This window comes from Narcine bancroftii, chromosome 1 (assembly GCF_036971445.1).
Source record: "Narcine bancroftii isolate sNarBan1 chromosome 1, sNarBan1.hap1, whole genome shotgun sequence".
Taxonomy (NCBI): Eukaryota; Metazoa; Chordata; class Chondrichthyes; order Torpediniformes; family Narcinidae; genus Narcine; species Narcine bancroftii.
In genome coordinates, this window is record NC_091469.1 from 439173553 (window position 1) to 439198282 (window position 24730).

The 24730-nt window shown below is 42.2% G+C and overlaps 1 protein-coding gene across 5 annotated transcripts in view; it reads left to right on the forward strand.

Moving 5' to 3' along the window:
• The window catches only part of cdk14 (cyclin dependent kinase 14), a 776693-nt gene that overhangs the window by 450398 nt on the left and 301565 nt on the right, over window positions 1-24730 (forward strand). For all 5 annotated transcript variants that reach the window (XR_011350130.1, XM_069914351.1, XM_069914354.1 and 2 more), the window contains one exon: window positions 2919-3012. Coding sequence is in view for 4 of the 5 variants with exons in the window: in XM_069914351.1 (XP_069770452.1) it covers window positions 2919-3012 (94 nt within the window). In the remaining variant the exon portion in view is untranslated. The remainder of the gene's footprint in view (window positions 1-2918; window positions 3013-24730) is intronic.

Below are 24730 nucleotides of genomic sequence, written 5' to 3' on the forward strand. Positions count from 1 at the left end.
CCAGTACGCCTTAACCCAGAACAATGTAATACTCATGATGATGAGCAACAAGATCCTGGACACCTGGTGCCAGTAAGGGATCAGGTGTATTGAGGATTGTTATAATCAGGGGCAGTTAATGTCATTCAACCAATTGAGGATCAAATTTGGATTATCCAACAGAACATTCTTCTGCTTCCTGCAATTAATATATTCTTTAAGAGACAAAGTAGGACCAACGATGACTCTGCCGAAGTGTAGGGCCATGGAGATTATAATTTGTCAGGGAAATGTGTTTGAATTTATTTCTAAGATGTATTTCTTATTCCAAAGTGAGGGTCCAAAGCCAGGACTACAATGGTTGAGGGAAAGATGGGTGTCAGACTTGAGTACCACAATTAATGAACATTGGTGGGAAGACTTATGTCTGAATAGCATGACAGGAATTGTCAATGCCAGATACATGCTGGTGCAGTACAACTTCCTGCATCTGTTATACCTCACACCACAAAAATCACATAAATCAAAATCAGAAATTTCAGAAATGTGCTTTAGTTGTGGTGTAGAGGTAGGAACCTTTGTCCACCACCTGGCTATGTGTGAAGGTAAGATCCTTCTGGATAGATCTAGGGACATTCTGAAAAAATTATTACAAAAGTGGACTTTCCATAGGATCCAAACTATTCCTTCTGGGAGATGTTGGTGAAATGCTGTTTAGATTATCCAAGCACCAAATGCAATTTGTGATGGTCACTTTTTCGGTAGCCAGGAATTGTATCGCAGTTGCGTGGAAGTCCGACTCTCAACTTAGTACTACCTGATGGAGTATGGAGATGTAGAGTTGCATTTCCCCTGGAGAAGATTACTTATAACTTGAGGAAGAAGTTTGACATGTTCATTGAAGTATGGCACCTGTATATGAGGCACATAGGTGAGAGGATATGATGTATATCAACCCCACCCCACCTCCACCTCAAGTAATGAAATAAGAAACAAACTGTCCCACCAGATAAATAAAGGAGAGAGTGGACGGCTAATGTTGGCTGCAGGTTTGACCAAGCTCTCTCCATTTGTATTTTTTTTTGTTTGTGTGTCAGTTTGATTCAATTTATAGAAAGGAGAGTTTTGGGTCTGCTCCATTCCTCCCATCATCCTTCTATGTCGTCATCCTCTTTTGACTTAACAGAGAATTAATTATTGTGGCCTCCACAGAGAATTAAGCAAATATATAAATTAGGAGCAGGAACTAATTGGCTACTTCAGTCTGTAAGACTGGCTGATGTGACTCTAATGCTAACTTTGGATTCCTAGTTGCTCCTGGAAGCTTTTCACACCTCATTGCTTATGAAGAATCATTAATAATCTTGGCTTAAAAATACTTAAATGTTCTGCTTCCAGAGCCCTTTCATAAAGAAAGATCTGTGATCCTCTGAACAAAAAAAATACCCTCTCTGTATCCATGTTAAGGTGACCTCTTGTTTCAAGAAAGTGTCTTCTCACTCTTACAAACTCCTGTGGATATCCTGTTTAAATTTTTGTCATTGGACAAACCCTGGAACAGAGGATTTTTTATTCTGTTTCTACAGCCAGAAATTGTTTTTCGTTGTCTTATGGCATATTTATCCACTTTTGACATTTTCTAAAATATCTGACTGAAATTGCTGTTAAATTCAATTCATTCACTATTATAGATTTTTCTTCATAAATACTTGTTTGGCTGCAGCAAGTAAGAATTTTGTAGATATGTACGTTGTCCAATGTGTAACTCGGGCACTGAGTTTACATTCTAATCTGGCTTTGTCAGTAAGGAGTTTTTACATTCTCCCCATGTCTGCCTGGATTTCCACTGGGTGTTCTGGTTTCCTCCCAGCCTTCAAAATCTATGGGGTTTGTAGGTTAATTGGGGCATTTGGGCGGCACAAGCTCATGGACCGGAAGGGCCTGTTACAATGCTGTGTGTCCAAATTTTTAAAAAAAATTCAAATTAAATTAAAAAAAATTTAAATCCTCATCATCTTAAATCTCTATCTGGAAAATCAATTTGACAGATAATTCCATTAACATCCTCCCGAATGTGCCAAGAAATGGAAACAGTAAATTCTTGATCTTAGTGTCATGACCAGTTGTCCAGCTGTTCAGAAATAGATGGAAGTTCCTTTTCTGCTTCCTCCTTGAATGACGCATTCCATTCCTGACTGGCACATTGAGGATTCAAGAGCCCACATGCGGTCTAATCTGGACTTGAATTTGTGTACCATGGCAGAGTTGAGAAAGGGATGAAGTCCAATGAAAATATTTCCCATTGCTTCAATATCCTTTGGATAGGAGGATAACGAGCTCATCTTTAGAACGTGATGTTAATCACATTATTGGTGTCAAGGTTAAAGAAACCACTCCAAATACTGCAACCAATATCTCAAATGGACAAAGGGCAGATTCTGGTTTTAAATGCTGATTTAAGCTTTATCTTCTCTGATTCCAAGGTAAAATTTCTCTAATAAAAGTAAATGATGGGTGGCAATTTGATCAATAGATTCTCCTTTCTTTGTTGACAAAGAGGACTTATTTTAACTCTAATAATCTCCTTTGTATGATAACATACTCAAAGGACTTCGTAATGATTTACTCTGAGCATACTGCTAAGTACAAATTACGATAATGGTTTGGCTGACGCATACTGCTGAATACAAATTACAATCATGATTTTTCTTCTTGACATTCAATTATAAAATGCGGACAATTTGATATGCTTTTATTATTTCTTATAATGGTGGGCTATAAAGGAGTACACTTTGCAGTTAGTTCCACTTCTGTTTTACTGTGACTTTAATTAAAAGCTGTTGTATTATTTAAAATGTCACGTCTAGTTTTTCCCTCTACAAAGTACTTAAGTAATTTAAAACGAGCTCTTCATCAAGAACCTGTGTTTCCTTTTCTAGGGGTGTGGGTTGCATTTTTGTCGAAATGATTCAAGGAGTTGCTGCCTTCCCTGGAATGAAAGATATTCAGGATCAATTGGAGAGAATATTTTTGGTCAGTATTTTTAATCTTAAGACTTTGTACATCATCAAGATACAAAGTAAAAGGAATTGTTATGTACACGTGTTATGATGGTTTAAGAAATTGATGGTTTCAATTTATATGAGTGGGAGTGTGGCCCTTCCAGGTCCAAAAGTCCTATCTTGCAGAAGCAAGATCTGAACAGCATAAAGTGGCAGGAGCAGGTCAAAACAAGACTAGGTCACGAAATTTGCCCAGGTGTCTCTTGACAGCTTGCAAACCTCCCTCCATGCCTAAGATTTGTCATCTGTCAAATCTATCAATATTCTCAATGCTCATTGATACTTAAAATGACATTTAAAAAATAAAATAAAATAAAATTACATTAAAATATATAAATCTGATTACTGAACAAAACTTGATTAAAACTTATGTTTCCATTCTCAGAAATCTTCCACTCCATCCATTAATGTCCATTGTGGATCACAACCAGAAAACCACTGGCAATCTTGAGCCAGCAAGTTCAGGGTGGCATCATTTATGCAGGTTTCCCAAAACATGTCTGCATGTGCTCAGAAATGCTGGCAGTCTCCGGTGAACAACAAACAAAATCCAGGGCTTTATTTTGGCTTTGGGTATTATTAACTTTGCAGTTGCATTTTTGTCATCAACATAGGTTATCACATAAAAATATATAGCTTGGGTATAAAGCAATCCTGTTACAACAGTAGTCATTTTTATGCTTTGGGTCTTTCTAAATTAGTCCCAATTTCAAACCACACTTGAATAATAAGGAAACTTAATGGTTGTGTCAGCCTTGAGTTAGAAGTAGCATTTATAAGAGTGCTATTTCTGAGCTACTGCCATCTTGGTATATACATATAAAATGCCTAGAAAAAAATTAAAGAAATTAATTGTTTCATATGAAATAAGGGAATTTATCGTTTTCCCCATCGCCCTAAAATTCCTGAATGAAATTAATGGACTTTCAGGTCTTGCATTGCATCTAACCCAGGAGTAGACTCTTGTGGAATGTGGGAGTTGGGTGGGGGTGAGTGTTGCTCAGTCTGGAGTTAGCTGCAAAGTTTCCACCGGCTTGGACAGTAGGTTTAGACTCCCATATTAGTGCAGGAGTACAAAAACCTGTTGTCCTATGTTAAGAAATGGCAATAGTTATGTGCAGAAGTGTTGGCATTTTGCATGATGTTATGGAATAAGGATTTGTTAGCCTAATTACAGGAAAGAAAATTATTTCAGTATATTTTGGTGTATAAGTCGATCTTCAGATAAGTCAGATCCCCATTTTCAGGATGATTTTCAGCCTCATTTTCATGGTTTTTTTATATATATCAGGCGTATGAATCTACCCCCTCTTCCCCCCCTCCACCAATTTTCTGCAAGGAATACGCCGGAGGCCTCACAGCAACAACACCCCAATCGCTGAGTAACACATTTGTAAATTAAGCAAGCAAGTAAAAAAAGTTTTAAAAAATGCATCTGGTTCTGGCTGGGAAGATGCCAAATAGTGCTGGGTCCAAGTCTTCAGCATGCGGCTGCAGCCAGATTCGGCTGTGGTGTCATCCGCATTGAAGGAGTTGCCTCGCTGCCCAATTGTGCTTGATGTAGGAACCATTGCTACATGTTGGCCCACAGGGCAGCAGTGGGGACCTCAGCCTACCAGGCAGCAACAGGGATCTCGGGCTTCCAGGCATGAGCGGGGACCTTGGGGTCTGCCATTGTCTGGGTGGGTTATGGTGGTGCCTGGTGGTGGGGAGGCGCTTCCAGGGTCATCTTATACGTCCAGTATCTGGTGTATAAATTGACCCCTGATTTTTGAGGGTTTCAAGTCTTGACTTATACCCCGAAATATATAGTATTTTAGTTTTTAAAACCACTGATTAAATGGGCAGAACTTTAAAGTTATAGTCTATTCCTTTTCTGTAAAGTATAAATGTTGGATAATTTATATCTGATGCAAATTGTGTTTTTTTTGAAATATCTGGTTGTTAAAGTTCTTGAAATTCACTTTTATGGGTGAAAATTAGAAGAATGACAAAAATAGTGCAGTTCCAAATTACGAGTTTTGTTTTTAAATATTCACACAAAATATATTGTCAAGCTTCCTCTGAGGGCAGTGCATTGAGTAAAACTGCTTTGTAATAGCATGCACACATCCATAATTTCTTAGCTGTCTCTTCTCCAAGTGAAATCTCCCACCAGCATTGTCTCTTAATTCAGCCATGTGTTCCTTCTCTGACTCCCCTTTTGATTATAAGATAAAAACTAGATGTAATATCAAATCCGTAGCTTGTCTGGACCTGAACACAACTTGAATATTGCCTCTTAGAACTTGGTATTCTGTGGTTTTGGTGATGTAATTCAACTTCATGCTGATTTTTTTTCAATCGGTATTGTGCATTACCTAGAAACTTTCTCCAGCAACAACAGTAGTTCTTAAATTTTTAATCCAACTCGATGACATAATTGTGGCCTTTCAATTTGATGCTTGTTGGATTCTGTGGGAGGGGGCTCTGCTTTCAGCAGAAGAACTGCGGTTATGATTGTAAATCTGTTTGTAACCAATTGTTGAACGATATGTATTATTGAAGTCCCTCAACCCCACATTGTTCCTATTCCCTTTCTATTCTTCAGTAAATGTAGTGATTTAGTGTAGCACCATAATCATTGCATCGGATGTCCCCCAAAGTTCCTCAACATGATTATCCAACTGCACGAAAACCAACAAGGTCGGGTCAGATACAGCAATGAGCTCTCTGAACCCTTCTCCATTAACAATGGCGTGAAGCAAGGCTGTGTTCTCGCACCAACCCTCTTTTCAATCTTCTTCAGCATGATGCTGAACCAAGCCATGAAAGACCCCAACAATGAAGACGCTGTTTACATCCGGTACCGCACGGATGGCAGTCTCTTCAATCTGAGGCGCCTGCAAGCTCACACCAAGACACAAGAGAAACTTGTCCGTGAACTACTCTTTGCAGATGATGCCGCTTTAGTTGCCCATTCAGAGCCAGCTCTTCAGCGCTTGACGTCCTGCTTTGCGGAAACTGCCAAAATGTTTGGCCTGGAAGTCAGCCTGAAGAAAACTGAGGTCCTCCATCAGCCAGCTCCCCACCATGACTACCAGCCCCCCCACATCTCCATCGGGCACACAAAACTCAAAACGGTCAACCAGTTTACCTATCTCGGCTGCACCATTTCATCAGATGCAAGGATCGACAATGAGATAGACAACAGACTCGCCAAGGCAAATAGCGCCTTTGGAAGACTACACAAAAGAGTCTGGAAAAACAACCAACTGAAAAACCTCACAAAGATAAGCGTATACAGAGCCGTTGTCATACCCACACTCCTGTTCGGCTCCGAATCATGGGTCCTCTACCGGCACCACCTACGGCTCCTAGAACGCTTCCACCAGCGTTGTCTCCGCTCCATCCTCAACATCCATTGGAGCGCTCACACCCCTAACGTCGAGGTACTCGAGATGGCAGAGGTCGACAGCATCGAGTCCACGCTGCTGAAGATCCAGCTGCGCTGGATGGGTCACGTCTCCAGAATGGAGGACCATCGCCTTCCCAAGATCGTATTATATGGCGAGCTCTCCACTGGCCACCGTGACAGAGGTGCACCAAAGAAAAGGTACAAGGACTGCCTAAAGAAATCTCTTGGTGCCTGCCACATTGACCACCGCCAGTGGGCTGATAACGCCTCAAACCGTGCATCTTGGCGCCTCACAGTTTGGCGGGCAGCAGCCTCCTTTGAAGAAGACCGCAGAGCCCACCTCACTGACAAAAGGCAAAGGAGGAAAAACCCAACACCCAACCCCAACCAACCAATTTTCCCTTGCAACCGCTGCAATCGTGTCTGCCTGTCCCGCATCGGACTGGTCAGCCACAAACGAGCCTGCAGCTGACGTGGACTTTTTACCCCCTCCATAAATCTTCGTCCGCGAAGCCAAGCCAAAGAAAGGAAGAAGATAATCATTGCTATTTCGGTTAACTATTGTAAAATGGTTCCTCTGCAATACAAGGCATGTGACTGATTTGGAGGTTGCTATATAAAATTGTTTTCCTACTACACTATTAGTAACAGACAAAGAATTGCTGGAGAAACTCAGCAGGTCAGACAGCATCCATGGCTAGAAATGGTCAGTCTGTATTTAGGGGCTGGATCGTTATTCAAGGCAAGAGGGAAAGGGGTGAAATTCCATATGTAAGTGGGAAAGAGGCTGGGGCCAGGGGAGGAGATGATAAGAGTTTAGGTTAGAAGGTGTACGGAGAGACAAGTAAAGAGAGAAGTCATTTGGTGGTAGAGGGTAAGATAAAGAAGGGGAAAGAAACAAAACAAGAATAGATTAGAAAGGAAACAGTGGCATAAGATGGGGATGGGGGTATCAAAAATAAGGGAAATAAGTGTTCATCTTATTAAGTTTAAGGATGTTTGACCTCACCTTGGCAATGGATGAGGCCAAGATCAAATGTGCCATTGTAGGACTGATTGGTAGAGTTAACATGTTTGGCTACATGAATCTCAAGATTAGACCCAATAACAGTGTGAATCCATGCTTCACTGAACACCCTGGGCTCTATTTGTGGTCCTGACCTGAAAAGGTTGACTGAGCATTCCTAACTATGGGTACCATCTGACCTGCTGTGTTCCTCCAGCAATTCTTTGTCTGCTCAAGATTCCAGCATCTGCAGTTTTTGTGTTTTTTGTACTCGATTAGCAAATCTGCTTTCAGTACCTATCCACACTGCAGTGATAATGATCCTGTATTCATATGGGACTTGGTTGGGGCTTTGCACTAGCATTGAGTTTCTCAAAGTGCACTTTATCAATATCATTGGTTTCATGTCTTGCTTTGCTCTCTGTTTCGGAAATTACAGAGCATTTATCAAAGAGATGTTACAGTACACTAAATGTACCACTTTATTACTCGAGTTGTTTAATAGTAAATACAAATACTTATCTTTCCACCCACCAATGTTGAAATTTAAAAGAATATTAGCACTTCATAGTTTTGTTGCTTCCCTCCATTCAATATAGTATTTGTTTATCATCTTGATTGCCTCAGAATATTGATCCATGTTGAACGGCCTGGAAATAACTACTCCCCAACCACCAATACTGCTAATTTTTAATTTAGATATACAGCACAGTAACAGGCCATTTCAGCCCATGAATTTGTGCTGCCCACAAGAAAAATAGGAGTATGAATTGGCCACCTGACCCCTTGTCATTTAATGTGATCACTCTTCTGTTCCAATTCCTCACAACCCTCAATCTTTCAGGAATTTATCTACATCCTTTCAATGATGTCTCCTCCAGTACCCTCTGGAGTAGAGAATTCCAAAGATTCACCACCCTCTGCAAGAAGAAATTCCTGCTCATTTCAGTATTGAATCACTGAATTCTTATCATGTAATAATATTTTCTTGATTGAGACTTATCCAGTAATGGAAATGTTTAATTATTTACCATCTTATGCCCTCTTAAAATCGCCTCTTATTCTTCTAAACTCCTGAGTACAGATTAAACTGGCTCACTGTTGCAAGCCCAGAGGGCCCCAAAACCCACCCAATAGCAGTAGATATTCACCAAGACAAATGGTTACTAAAACAAAAGTTGCTTTTAATTATCTTCAAACATAAAAACAGGATCGAACTTTAACTTATCACTATTAACTTACTTAACTGCCTTCTAATTCTAAGCGCACGTGTATGTAATGTGTGAGTAAGTTTAGAAACGTTCTTTAATTCACAGTCCAATCTCACTTTTCCTTCCTCCAAGTTCACTGGTTCCAGGCAATTCTTATTCAGTGCACAGAATTTAACATTTATGAAGTTCACCAGGCTTTGGTGATTGAAAGGTAAATGGTTACCGCTCAGGAAGATACTTGTTGGTTTTCAGAGAGAGATTTGTTGTTCCTGGACACAAATAGATCCCTTTTAATCAGCTATGTCAGTGTCTTGCTGAAGAAACTTGCCCCATTAGGGTTTTCCAGATGATCACCTCTTTCTTTCAGGTCACTACAGAGTTCCCTTACTGTTTCCCTTATTCCAAGTGAAACATTAAGCAGCGAGTCTTCCCCTCTTGTATGGACCACAAGGGCTTTGACCAGGCTGAAATAAGCACTCACAACCCATCTTCAAAATGTTTTTTTTTCCACAAGCTTTCCAGCTTGTCCTGTTCCAATCCCACCTGCTGTTGCTGAACTGTGGACTCCAAACTGTGGACTCCAAACCTAATCCTTCGAGTTCTTTCATCTGTTGCTTTTCAAAACAACAATCCATGAATGAGGTCTCTTGGGCACTCCCCAAAGTTTTTACAAAGGCATTCGGAACCGGCCTGTCTAGCTTGAGCAGAGCTCCAGTATTTTAAATGAGATCTGTTTTGAAGTGTTTGTATGTGACCTACACTTAAAAAAAAACCTGCCACAATTATATCCCAAAATTATATCTATGTACAATATGAAACACAACATATTCAGTCACACTTTCCCTCTACGAAGGAATTTATATTATTGGGTAAACTGTTAATTTAAACTAAAATAGGGTTACTGGCTAGAGCAAAGTATTGGATATCGTGGATCCTTTTACAAAAGAACTTGAGTTTTAGATGAACAAGCATGTTGATTTCATAATTTCTAGATTATATGGTGACTTGGGGGATAAGATATCAAAATGTGTTGAGATTAAGTACTTAAATGTATGGAGAAGTTCAGTTGGGTTAATTGCAGACAAAAGATATTTTTGAGGATAATGAAAAATTATCCATTAATATATGCATAATTTGAAAGGGTAAGTCAGAAGAATTTGCAAGAAATGGAGATTGATCTCTAAAAGTCTGTATGCAGAATAATAAGGCAACTAATAATGTAAAAGCATTATAACAAATCATGAAGCAGTGTTTGATCTGAGGGTGTGCTGTTAATCTTTAGAATTTGTGATTGAAATAGACTGAATATAATATTCAGTTTGTCACTGTTCCCTCTTGGCAGCATATTGATACATTGGAAAGAATATGTAGGAGATCAACATGAGAGTCACCTACAGAAAGAAAGAAAGAGAGTGGGAGATCAAGGAAATACAATTCATCAATTTGCTTTGGAAGCTTTATGCAATTAATTTTATGATTTATCAGCTTGGTAGTATAAAGTTATCAACCAAGGTTTCAATCCAAGAGTACACTTGAAAATATTTCACCTCTACCTTTATTTTTTGAAAAGTTAAAGCACGTCTGTTTCCTATTGTGTCTTGTCATCCCAATGTGGAACTTGATTTCAGAAAAATCTATTCTAAATTGTATGGCAAGATTTTAAAAGTTGCATTTCTTTCCGTCAATAAAGCCATTTTTCGTAAATGCTTCACGTACAAAAGTCATCAGATTAAAATTCCTTGTACATGCACCCCACCGTTTGAAAAATAACATGATGCAGAGACATTGAAAAAACTGCAAAAAAATAATTCCGGATGCTGGGACCAAAACCATGTAACAAAGAGTTGAATATACTGGGGAAGTCTTCTCTCCAATGGTAAAGGGATATGCGGTTAAATGTAATTCTTCAAAGTTATGAACTTGTTTATTGGAGTGGAGATCAAGGTTCTGGACAAGTGACACCTCTCTGTGTTCCTTTTAAGGCAAGCAAAGGAAACAAATTATGTGTACTTCTGAGTACATGACAATAAAGGAATTTTGAAGATGGACTCACTTGGGTGGAGACCAAAATTGCAGCCCATAAATAAAATGGTGCACCTGTACTAGAAATGGAAAATCCATGAAACCTTTCATTTGAGTGTGGGAAGAATCTGGAATTCAATGTGATAGACATATTTGAGGCCCTGTTCCATTTAAGGAAAAACTAAATTAGCATGAAGCAAGAAAGGAATACATAGTTGTGGCAATAATGCTGGATGAGCCGGCGTAGTGGAGGCTCAGTGAGAACATTTTAAACATACCAGGCTGGGGATTCTGAGTAATATGTTACTTGTACGTAGCTAAGTTACGATTTTATTGTTGTGTACTGTTTTGTATTGTTGTACACATGCCAAGCTTTCTGGGATTTGCAAGCATATTTGTATATTCCTTCGAGTGGATGATTCAGAGCAGCTATTCTCAATCAGAATCAGAATATATTCTCATGAACGTATCACCGAATTCTTGTTTGGTGGCAGCATGACAGTGCAAACATTTATATAAACCACCTTACAAAATAAATAAAAATAGTGCAAGATATCAAAGTAAGGCAGTGTCTGTAGTTCATTGTTTCTTCTGGAATCTGATGGCAGAGTGGAAGAAGCTCTCCTTGTCTTCAGGCTCCTGTACCTTTTCTTGAGTGAAGAGGGCATGGTCTGGGTGGTGGGAGTCCTTGAGGATAGAGGCTGCTTTCATAAGACGCCACCTCTTGTGATGTGTCAATGGAGTGAAGTCTGGTACCTGTGATGTCGCAGGCCAAGTTAACAACACTCTGGAGTATTTTCTTGTCCTGAGAGTTGTGTAAGGTAAAACATCATGAGATGGGAATGTGTAAGGAGTTACCCTGTACAGGGCTGTAACAAGAAGGGGAGGTGTCCTTGTACTCCTGTTAGGTAAAACATCATGAGATGGGAATGTGCAGGGCTGTAACAAGATGTGAATGCATCCTTGTACTTACAAGATAAGAGAGACATTGATGGATTGAGAGGCAGGAAGCTAGCAGGGAAAGGATAGCAACAGTTTTAGTCATTGGACAAGTAATGATATGATGATGTTCTAAGCACATATCCAAGGGTATAAAAAATCACCATTTTGCTGATAACGGCAGAATGCATTCTCCGACTAACATGGTTAGTCGCAAGTGTTACAATCCGGTAATAAAGAACAAAGAACCCTGATTTTGACTCAGCCTGGTGTTTGTCTCACTCATTCATGAACAAAGCAGACCTAACAATTGGCACCTCCATACCAAGCAGTGATGCAGCCAGCCAGAATGCTCTCCACAGTACACTTATAGAGGTTTTGAGTGTCTTCAGAGATGTACCAAATCTCCTCAAATTCCTCACAAAAGAATAGCTTCTGGCAAGCCTTCTTTATGATTGTATTAAAATGGAGACTCCAGGACAGATCCTCAGAGATGATGACACCCCGGAATTTGAAATTACTGATCCTCTCCACTGCTGACCCTTCGATGAGGACAGGTTTGTATTCTGATTTCCTTCTGAAGTCCACAATCATCTTCTTGGTTTTGCTAATGTTGAGTGCAAGGTTGTTGGTATGATGGGGGGGCCATAACACATTTAAGGGGGCCACAGACTGAAATCCTAATTTTTTTAAAGTTTTGTATGTAGTCAGTAGGAGAGATATATGGAAGAAACCAGCTAATCTTGACTGCTTCACAGCGAAGGAGGCCCATAAACTTTGAGCAGAATCCTAAAGGAGGGTATAGCCAAAAAAAGGTTTGAGAATGGCTGATTTAGAGTAGTTGAAGCAATTAGAATGGAAAATACTCTAATTTTAAATGTAATTAATGTCAATATCCACTCTTAAACTACACTGAGTTAATACAGGAAAAATGATTGCAGTGTGCTTTAATTTTTTATCTGGGTGAAGTAGGACATGTATGCTTAGTAAGAGATGGCAAAATATTGTTGAGATCATGCTATTAAGTATTATTTGATCTGACAGTAATTTTGCAATTGATAAATCTACCTAATCCAGTGCATGTGCATCAACTAATAGTGGGCAATCTTGTTTAATCTCTTTGGTTCTGTTAAAGAGACATGTACCCCTGTGTGATGTGGAGGTAATAATCTGCCTATCCCTTTAATGTCACCGCACAGGTACTTTCTGTTTGAACCTTGTTTATTGTAGCTGCTAAATTATGAATTTAAAGAAAAATGGAAGTTCAGTTTTTCAACTGCAGCAAAATGTGATCCTTCTTTTTACACAACCTTTGTTTGACTTTTTATGACATTAGTTTCTGCACCCTTGAATGTCCTTCTCACTTAATACTGCACAGATAAACTCCAAAGTTGATCTCTTCAGACTCTCTTTCTCCCCTGTATCTTTATTGTCCTGTTATGCAAGAAAATCCTTGAACTCTTCCAACCCATTCATTTGTCGTCTTAGCTCTCTTGAATACAGCCATGAATAGAGGTGTAACATGTTTGATTTACTTGTAGCGGCAGCTACACTGCTACTGAAAGAACACACAACCAGATGGGTTGAGCTGAGTGAGCAGAACTGATTTATTGCAGGCTGCTGGGATGGACTTATACTCCCAGCCTGGACCTGGCTGAGAACCGCGCTGGGGAGCGCTTATGTCACCCGGGCGTCACGTGGTCCCCCAGCGCGGGCTTCTGAGCCCTGTGTTGAGAAGAAGGGGAAACCACTGATGGCGCTATCTTGGCCGGCTGCCCCGAAACATGGATTACAAGCGGGGCCGGTTTGCCTGCCTAATGGTGTGTCGACACACAGCACCCCCCCAGGACCGGTGCCAATGTCCTTTTTAACCGGGTGGACTCGCTTCTTGGGCTGGGCCACAATCATTGGTTCGGTGGGGTTGAGGTACGCTGGCTGCACAGTAAACAGTTCCCTCCTGCCGCTGATGTCCAGCGCAAACTTAGACCCTGAACGCTGGACAACCTTGTACAGCCCCTCGTAAGGTCTCTGCAGAGATGCCAAAGGCGGGCCCTGCTGAATAAAAATTTACTCTGCGGAATGCTGCTCACTGGGGATGTGAGATGGCCGTGTGCTGTGTCTGGGTGGCAATGGGGGTGCGAAGGAGTCCAAGCAGGCCCCGAGGTGGGGAAGCAGCTCATGCGGTGACCGCTGAGGCTTGTGAGGCATCTGATGAACTCACCAGGAAATGCCAGCGGTGCGCCGTAGACCAGCTCAGCTGATGACGCCTGCAGATCGTCCTTGGACGTGGAGCAGATGCCCAGGAGCACCCAAGGCAGTTCATCCACTCAGTCGGGACCGATGAGGTGGGCCATAAGTGCCGACTTAAGGTGGCGGTGCAGACGCTCGACCAGTCCATTGGCCAATGGGTGATAGGCAGTGGTGCGGTGTAGCTCGATCCACAACCTGTTGCCGAGCTGTGCCCAGAGCGCAGAAGTAAACTGGGAGGCCCCATTGCTGGTGAGGTGATTCGGAAAGCCAAACTGGGCGACCCAACCATGCAACAATGCTTGGGAGCAGGAGACCATGGAGGCATCCGGCATCGGGATCACCTCGGGCCAACGAGTGGTGTGGTCCACCACTGTGAACAGGTAACGGTTGCCCCGGGAAATGGGAACCGTTCCTGGATGTGCTCGAACTCTTGCACGGGCGCCCTGATGTGCCTGTGCACCTTGCACATTGGGCAATGGGTACATGTTCTGGCCCAGCTCACAATCTGCTTCCGCAGCCCATGCCAGACGAACTGCTCTGCCACCATCCGGACCGTGGACCTGATGGACGGGTGCGGAAGGTCATGGATGTGATGGAAGACTTGCCTGCGCCACTGCTGGTGAACCACTGGCCGCAGGATGCCCATGGAGACATCGCACAGGACGGTGCTTCCGCCGCTCGGTGTCGGGAGGTCTCGGAACCGCAGGCCTGTGATGGTAGTCCTGAAGGCTCATGTCTCCTTGTCGGACTTCTGGTCGCGGGCGAGCTGGTCGGTCGAGGTTGGGCATCAGCGTGCAGATGGCCGGTCGCGAGAGTGCATCGGCGACCACATTGTCCTTCCCTGCCTTGTGCCAAATGTCGGTGGTAAACTCCAACACGAAGGAGAGGTGACGCTGCTGGCGAGCCAACCAGGGGTCCTTCGCCATCACGAGTGCCTGGGTGAGGGGTTTGTGGTCAGTTGGTAAAAGTCCTCCCCTCCAAGAAATAGTCGAAATGCCGCACTGCCAGGTACATGGCAAGTAACTCACGGTCAAAAGCGCTATACTTGCACTCTGGTGGGCGTAGAAGCCAGCTGAAGAATGCCAGCGGCTTCCATTGTCCGTTCACCTGCTGCTCCAGGACAGCGCCGACGGCTGTGGCAGAGGCATCGACAGAGAGTACCATATGCAGGTCGGTGTGCGGGTGGGCGAGCATGGTAGCCTTCACGAGGGTGTCCTTGGTGGCCTTGAATGCACTGCAGGCCTCTGGGGTCCTGGTGAGCGTTTTGTGCTTGGCTGTGATGAGGGCGAATAGCGGCTGCATGATGCACGCAGCTCTCGGGATGAATCGGTTGTAGAAGTTGACCATACCAATGAACTCCTGCAGCCCCTTGAGATTGTCCGGACTTCAGAACTCCTTGATAGCAGCGACCTTCGTAGCAGCGAGCGTGGCTCCCTCGGCCGTGATGGTATGGCCCAGGAACTGCATGGACTCTTTCCCAAACTGGCACATGGCTGGGTTGATGGTGAGGCCGAAGTAGACCAGCCGGGAGAAGAGGGTGCGCAGGTGGGCTTTTTGTTGTGCCCGATCTCTGCTGGTAAATGAGGATGTCGCCTAAGTAAATGAAGACAAAATCCAGGTCCCTGTCCACTGAATCCATGAGGTGCTGGAAAGTCTGAGCAGCGTTCTTGAGCCTGAACATCATGCGAAGGAATTCAAACAAGCCAAAGTGGGTGATGATGGCCATCTTGGGTGTGTCCTCTGGGTGCATGGGGATTTGGTGATACCCGTGCACCAGGTCAACCTTGGAGAAAACCCTCGCACCATGCAGGTTGGCCGTAAAGTCCTGGATGTGAGGGATGGGGTAATGTCAGGCACTGTCGCCTCATTGAGCCATCGATAGTCTCCGCAGGGGTGCCAGCCTCTGGAGGCTTTCAGGACCAGGTGGAGCGGCGAGGCCCACGGGCTGTCGGGCCACCGAATTATCCCCAGCTCCAAAAGATGCGAAAACTCCTCCATCACCTGGAACTTGTCCAGCGGGAGCCAGCATGCCTTGGCATGAACCGGAGGGCCCTGGGTGGGGATGTGGTGGAACACCCCGTGGCGAGGTAGCGGAGAACTGTGGCTTGAGGAGGGTTGGAAATTCATCCAGGATTCGCTGGAACTTGTCTCTGGGTGTGCTGATCAAGGACATCTGCTGCTGCTCTGTGCAGGAGGTGTCGAGGCAAAAGGCCTGGAAAGTACAGGCATCCACCAGGCGCCTATCCCGAATGTCCACAAGAAGCCCGTGGGCGAGGCGGAAGTCAGCACCCAGGATGGCGGTCGGAAGGGATGAGACGGTGAACCTCCACGAGAACTTTCATTGGCCAATCTGAAAGTGAACTGTCTTGTCTCCATATGTCTGGATCTCTGTTGCGTTGGTTGCACAGAGGGGAGGCCCTTGAGGTCAGTTCCTGGACTCGATGGCTGTGGCAGGGATGATGCTGATCTGGGCCCCAGTATCAACAAGGAACCGCCGGCCGCTGACTGTGTCCTGCTGGTAGAGGAGGCTGTGTCCTTGGCCAGCCACTGCAGCCATTAACAGCGACCGGCCTACTTGTTGCCCTGGAACGAGCAGTGCTGACGACATTTCTGAGCCTTGGCTCCCCAGCGCTGGTGGTAGAAGCAAAGGGCTGGAGCAGATGCCATGCCCCTGGTTATGCTCTTGGTGGCCCCTGCAGGGGCCGGATGCTCTACCGCAGCACTAGGGTTGAGATTGGCGTGGTCATGCCCATGCCTCGTGACCTGCTGGACCACCGAGCCCTCCGGGAATCGCCTGAGCCATACCTCTTGGGCCTTCTGGGCGACTTTCCTCGAGTCGGTAAAGCTCTCTTGGGCCAGTAACGGCTGGATGTCCTCGGGCAGATGGTCAAGGAAAATGCGCTCGAAGAGTGGGCAGTTGGTGTGATCACCCATGAACACGAGTATCTCGTCCATCAGCTCCATCGGGGACCTGTCTCCCAGGGCGTCGAGCTGCAGCATCCGAGCAGCATGCTGGCAACTGGATAGTCCGAGGGATCTGGTGAGCACTCGCTTGATGGTCTCGTATTTGTCTTCGGCGGGTGGGTGCTGAACAAGGTGCAGCACGTGTTTGGTGTTGGCCTAGTCCAGGTTAGCGACCACATGGTAAAATTTAGTCGTGTCGGATGAAATCTTGCAGAGGTGAAACTGAGCCTCTTCGTGGCCAAACCAGGTCTCCGGCTCCTGAACCCAGAATTCAGGCATCTTGACGTCTATAGCACTGATCCCAGGTTCGCTCATGATGGGTTCAAAGACATTTGAACCAGTCGGGGTCACCAATTGTCGCGGCAGCTACACTGCTACTGAAAGAACACACAAGCAGACGGGTTGAGCTGAGTGAGCAGAACTGATTTATTGCAGGCTGCTGGGCTGGACTTGTACTCCCAGCCCGGACCTTTCTGAGAACCGTGTTGGGGGGGGGGGTGGGGGGGCGCTGATGTCACCTGGGCATCACGTGGTCCCCCATCGCGGGCTTCTGGGACCTGTGCTGAGAAGAAGGGGAAACCCCTGACGTCACCATTTTGGCCGGCTGCCCCGTCGCGTGGATTACAAGCGGGGCCAGTCCACCTGCCTAGTGGTGTGCCGCCACATACTCATCATAATTTGATCAAACTGGACCTTTTCTGTCAGAGGCTTCACGCATACTCCAGGATCAAACTAATCCTTGATTATTTTCTCTCCTAACAACTCTTGAGATCTCTTGATTGTGTCTGCATTCTAAACTTTAAGAAGCAAGTGAAAAGACAACCATAAAGATTAAAATTGCAAAAATTAGAAGTTAGTGAGCAAATATTATAATGTTCATATAATTTGTAAGCAAAATGAAATAAAAATACCTCCTTTCTTTATCTCCAGCATTTAGGTGGCCCTAGGCACAGCCTAGAGATTTCAACATTAGGGGAACAGCTGCTGGCTGACACTTAGTTAAACTGGTGACAGAAATGATTAGGATACCTTTCATTTGACCAAACTGTTGCCAGGCACATCACAGAATTAATCAAAACTGTAATTGGTTTGCTAACTAGATAAATAGCTAAAAGTAAATGGCAAAACACGCTAATATTAAATGTGATGCATACTTTTCCAATTCAATTAGATTTCTTTATGGACTATTGCTGTGTACTGTACTAGATTGTATTGCTTAATTCCTTCTCGAACAGTAAAGTTCATAGTCAATGCTGAATTTCCAGGAATGCTCAAGTAAGAGAGACCAGTAAATGTGTTATTAATGTTGCAGTATTCAGAATGAAAATACTATTGATGTTTGCACGTTTCAGCAACTCTGATGATCATCAAGGAACGTGCTGTTCAAGATGTCTCAAAGGGGGAAAATATGCAGGCATTGATGAAAGTTTAAAGAGTAGATCAGAGTTTTCACTGCTGATATTTCATGGTTCTGTGGTGCAGTTCACAATTATCCCTAAAGAAATGACAAAAATAGGTAGTGTTTTGACAAGTTCCACTTTGGGGACTGCAGCTCGTAATTTCATTTGAGACTGCAGTAAAACTTGTGATTGGTGGGGGGAGTTGTGGGTGGTGCGCAGAGTTCCAGGTTTCTCAATGTAATCAGGATCCTCACCTGTACTCTCACATTAACCATTTTGAAAAACTCCAGTGATCTGGGCAATATTTATTCCTTAAATAAGACGACAATAATAGTTTGTTTGGTCCTTGCTTACCTCCAGGAACTTGGTGGGCGCAAATTGGTTTCCATATTGTATACATCACACCTGTACTTTGAAAGTAATAATTAGCTATGAAATATTTTGTGGACCTGTGGCTGTGAGTGATGCCTTATATTTTCTTTAAATTTCATCAAAATTGATAAACCAGTAATTGAAATGAAAAGAACAATTTCCTTTCCAATAAATGCACCAGAGCAACAACAATTTCTTGATGGGGTCTCATTAAAGTTGCAAAGTTTGTTTGATTTGTGTTAATTTCCCAATCCAACAATCTGTGCTCCATGATCGACATTGCTCTCCAAAGCATGATCTCTTTTTAACTTGGGGAAAAGAGGTCAAAATGACTACCATATTGAGAATGAAGATTGAGCTCTTGCTCCCTGATGGATATCTGATAAAAATGTGTCCTTTATTGCTGTTCTGGAGATTTACAGATGTTACCCAAATATGACAACCAGCACCTTGACTGTGAGAGAGCAATAGACCTTGGCATTGTCCTCTCCATTAATATTTTTGAGGCCATGCTCCATCTGCTGACCTAAATCTGAACTGAACAAACTTGCTCAAACAAGCATTGATTTAAAAATGATAACTCAGAGGGATTCAATAAAATTTAAGCCTGATATGGAGCAGTGCTGAAACATCCAATCAGATTGCTTTCCCCATCAAAGTGTGAGTCCAGATTTCTTTGGTTTTTTTCCCCTTAAATTAGTAAAAGAAATGTGTCTATTTATAAAATGTTTACAGCAAGGTGAATTGAATGTGTTCAGTTGTATAACCCCAGTAAGGACCAGGTATATACTTGTGTGATCAGAAATTCATGCCAACTCCATCCGAGCAAATCCCATTGATCCCATTTCCCCTTCTCCCCCTCTCCCCTTATTTCATAGAACATTACAGCACATTACAAGCTTTTCCTTGATTCACTACAACTTATTCTCTCTCACAGAAACCAAGCAGATATTTGATACCTTTGGATATTAACTATATGTATTGTCACTCGTCTGAGTGCTACTGGTACCATGTAACCAGTACTACCTGTCACATGGTCGGGTGGTCGGCGACTAAACTGGCTTCCCCACCAGGCTTGCCTGGTGCAGAGGATGGCCAGACACCCTGCAGGATGAAAAACAATACCTGTCAAAATACGGATGAACCCTCTTGTAGGGTCAGTGGCCAACTAGCAAACACATGCCATGAAACGTGTAAAGGGCATCACTTGCATCAAAGCTTGGTCAGTCCATTTACTGCAACAGAACTTCCCCTAGCCATCTTGAACGTCACTATGTTGTTGGATCCATGGGTCTAGACCTGTGCAACCCCTACTCATCTAAATCCATTCCCACACACCCTGTTCCTTTCTGAGGAGTGGGGTATCCTCATTATCAAACTCCACAAATTGACTGAAAGGAACCAATTGGATGGATAGCCAGAAAAAGAAGACGACACGTGTGTAATTTATAACAGCCAGTTAACCTAGCAACACATCATTGGGTTATGGGAGAAAACTGGGCCCGGAAGAATATTAGCACATTAAAGGATGGAAAGTCTTCTCAGACAGCACCCAAGATCAGAATTGAACCCAAGTCCAAAGAGCTATGAGGCAATAGCAAACAGTGTGCCCGTCAATGAAAGCAATAGAATATAAAGAAATTAATTTCTTTGGAGAAGATTGACAGAACGGGAAGTGGAGGGAAGGGCTGTTGGCTGTTGTGGAGACACGGAGGATGAAGAATATGTGAAAATGTTTAGTAAAAATGAACCATCTTGACTTATAATCATAAGAAAAGAACAGATGATAGCAAATATTACAGAAAAAAAATCTTGATTTCTTAATATATACACATTAATTGCTAATGTATGCAATGACATCAATTTCTAATGTTTTGATTTCATTTTGGTCATTTTTAAAAATAATTTAAAGGGTAGTGTTACAAGCCTAGAGGACCCTTAAAACCAGCAGCAATAGTCATTCACCGAGACCAATGGTTACTTAAACAAAAGTTGCTTTTAATTATCTTTAAACATGAAAACAGAACCACACTTTAACTTAACTAATCTAACTTGACCCCCTTCTAATTCTAAGAGCATGTGTATGTAATGTGTGTGTAAGTTCAGAAAAATCCTTTGGTTCACAGTCCAATCTCACTTCTTATTCCTCCAAGTTCACTGGTTGTAGGCAATTCTTATACTGTATACAGAATTAAACATTTATAAAGGTCACCAGGCTTTGGTGCTTGAAAAGTAAATGGTTACGGCTCAGGAAGGTTCTTGTCAGTTTTCAGAGAGAGATTTGTTGTTCAAGGACAGCCACAACTGATTCCTTTTTAATCAGCCACTTCAGTCCCTTGCTGACAAAACTTGCCCCTATCAGGGTTTTCCAGATGATTACCTCCTTCTTTCAAGTCACTACAGAGTTCCTTCTTGTTTCTCTTATTCCCAGTGAAACATTAGGCAGCCAGTCCTCTCCTCTTCCATGAACATCAAGGGTTTTGACCAGGCTGAACCAAGAACTCACAACCCTTCTTCCAAATGGGGCTTTCCACAAGCTTGCCAGCTTGTCCTATTCCAGTCCCAGTAACTGTTGCTGCCTTTAACACTGTATAAGTGATCTCTGTTTTTCTCTCTCTCTCTCACAGAGAAAAAGCCTGTTTGACTCTCTCTGCTTGCAAAACCACATGACCCTCTTAGAACAATCTGTGGCTCCGACAAGCTTTCATTTGTGGCCTTTTTGTAAACAAAATACATTAGTGAAGTCTCTTGGGCACTCTCCAAAGCTCTTGCAAAGGCTGTGAGGCCCCAAAATGTCTAACATTAGTAGAGCTCCAGTATTTCAAATAAGATCTATTTTAAAGTGTTTGTATGTAACCTACTCTCACAACCTTTCCCAATTTATCTCCCAAAAACGTAACTATATACTCTGTCGTGGTTGCGCCTAAGGAAATAAATATTAAGTAACATTTAACCAGTTAGTTGAGCTTGGTGCAGTTGGGGAAATATCAAGCCATGAGGAAAAGATCAAAGTTCAACTTGATTTTCAGAGTACATACATGACACACATAAAACTCTGAGATCTTTATCCTGTGGGCCAGGAAGAATTTCTACTTATTGTTAACTGTAAACTATACTCAAGAAAAATAAATACTTGTACAAAAGAAAAATGCAAATAAACTGTGCAATACAGAAAAAAAATTCAGTAATAAATAATGTGCAAAGTAAGCCTTCTTAAATGAGTCACCGATTGAGTGTTGTTTAGGGGTCTAATGGTGGAGGGGTAGCAACTGTTCTTGAACCTGGTGGTATGAGTCTTGTCGCACCTAGTGAGAGCAAAGCATGTTCTGGGTCCTTGAGGATTGATGCTTAGCTCCAATTGCAATGTTCCAGTATATTTTTTTTTAATGGGAGGGTGAGTTTTTCCTGAGATAAACTGGGGTGTGTCCACTACCTTTGGCAGGGTTTCCCTTTTCTGGGCTATGATGCAGCTGATCAGCACACTTTCTACTACATATCAGTAGCAGTTTGCCAAGGTTTCTGATGTCATACCAAACTCTGCAATCTCCTAAGGAAGTAGAGGCTCAACTTGCTTCCTTCAAGATGAGTTAGTATGTGCAGTGCAGGATTTTGCTGCTCAAGGATTGTTACACAGGAGTTCGTCACATAAACAAGCACCATATGTTTAAGCATGAGTGATCTGAGAGCATAGATTCTAACCAGAGATCTGGATTCTTTATAGTTGTGAGAGGGAGCTAAATAATATAGCCTAGAGGACCTTAAAAAAAGGATAAGGAAATTGAAAAAGGAGTTAAAAGTTGGAATACAGATCACAGTAATATAAAAGATTATCAATATTCACTCACTGGTAGAATATAGATCTTACTGAATTAAGAGAAAATAATTCAAGACACTGAATGTTATCTATGGAGCTCCTGTGCACAGTTTTGTTTACATATTGAGATCATTAAAGCATTGAACAACTTATTCTTGCACAGATTTGGTGAAGCAGAATAGTTCAAGCAGTCAAGCTAATGATTTTACAGATGTATTTAGGATGGTTAGCATGGAATACGCCATGGTTAGTGTAGAGTTTGGCATGATTAATCATGAAGCGGTTAGCGCAACGCTGTTATATCACCAACAACCTGGATTCAAATCCAATGTTGTCTGTAAGGAGTTTGATCATTTTCTCTGTGTTATTATGCATGTATAATAAGGAACTACATTTCCCATTAGGCAATGTGTACAGTTGGCATGGGAACAAAAGTAGACTATGACAGAAGTTGAATGCATTGTTTAGTTTAAGCAGCTTGAAAAATAAAGTTGTTTAAGCATTAAACCCATCCAAGGTTGGTGTTCTTCAAGGAACAAACATAACAGTCCTCATGTCTTCATGGGTCTCCTTTGGGTGCTCCGGTTTCCACCAACCCTTCAAAACATAACAGGGTTGTAGGTAAATTGGGTGTAATTGGCAGCATGGGCTCATGTTATAGTTCCTCTGTTGTATGTCTAATTTTTAAAAATGTATAAAAACATTTAAATTTTTTAAAAATTAACAAATGTTTTAGAAACAGCAAAGAAGGAGGTTGCACTAGATGGCATGAGATAAGTAACAAAACAGAATGAACTAACATTTCAACCTCAGGAGGTCATCATGAAAATATTGACTATAATCTGATTTCACATTGCATTTGAGATGAAGAGAATATCTTTAACAAAAGCTTTAAATTTAAGTAGGCCAACGTTTAAAAGAATAAGGTATAAATTGATGAGATCAACTGGGCTCAGTGGTTTTGGATGAGATGAGGATTATGGAAGATGAAGTATGAATGGAAGCAGAGGAAAATAATCAGGGAAAGAGCTTTGGAACTTTTCAGTTTTTCCAAAGTCCGGCAATGTCCTGGAGAAGTATCCAAGCAACTTAGTTTGACTGTTCTGTTCTGATCCATGCCATGTACCTAACTCCAACTAAGGAGTTAATAAGGAAGACTTATTTATGATTTGTCAGAATAAAAGAACTCATTCCAAGGTGTACAACTTCTCTAACACAGTTTAACGTAGATGGAGTTTGACGGATTCAGTCACTCTATCAGTGACCCTGAAATTATCCCCTCTGGTATAAAACTATTTCATCTCTGCATGAAAATATAACAGCTAAGTTCAAAGGTCTGCACTAACCATAACAACAAACTGCTTGAGATTGTTCTTTTGTCTGCCATTGTTTGAATCCTCAATTACACTGCACCCTTGATGCTCCCTCTTCACTTCATTTTATTCAAAATGTGAACAAGAATCTCTAAGTAGAACACCCACCTGCTCACAGCAACCTAACTCTTTCACATAAATGCTTTTGTTTATGCTCAAGGGGCTGCCATTCTCAAGCCTTTAACTGGGAACACTGTGTCATGTGCTTTGTAATTATCATAGCATAGAAAAAATAAGCTCAGCGTGGGTAGATTTTTTTTGACTATTGCGCAACAGTTTTCTTTCTCCCACTTTAACATTGAAAGGGAAAATTGTTAACTTGGATCCAGTTTTCAAGCAATGTTTTAACCCTTTAAAATCTGTGCAAAATGCAACATGAAGGATTAAGGATTTATTCCAAGGATTGAGTACTTTAAAGGTTTATTAATATTCACAAAAGAGTATATGGGAATTCTGTGTGAATGATGTTAATCAAGCAAATTCTTGGAGTTCTGCATCTCAGACATGTCGGTTGTTGAATCAGGGATCCAGTTTGTAAAACAATCAAGCACAATATATCTTTGGTGTCTTTGTCCTTTGAAATATATGAAAATCTGCCCTTCTTTAGAAAGCTCTAGTGCCATTGAGTACTAAAAGGGTCAAGGGAAATATATTGAACTTGTCAAGTGTTTGACAGGGAAATGAATAAACAAAGGTAGGTCATCTGTGAATCCAACACAACAAAAGAGAAAAAAATCAATCAGGTCAAAGTCTTTGATTCTCTGTGTTTATTTTTCCTGATAATTAAGTGCACTTATTGTTTTGTTCTTTCATCTTGCAGTCAATAAACTGTGGGTTATATAACTTACAGTGGGCACCACTGTCACTTTGAAGAAGTTCATTCAGGAGAAAGCTAATCTTCATGAGCCCCCCCCCCCCTCAGTGTAAAGCTGCAGATTATC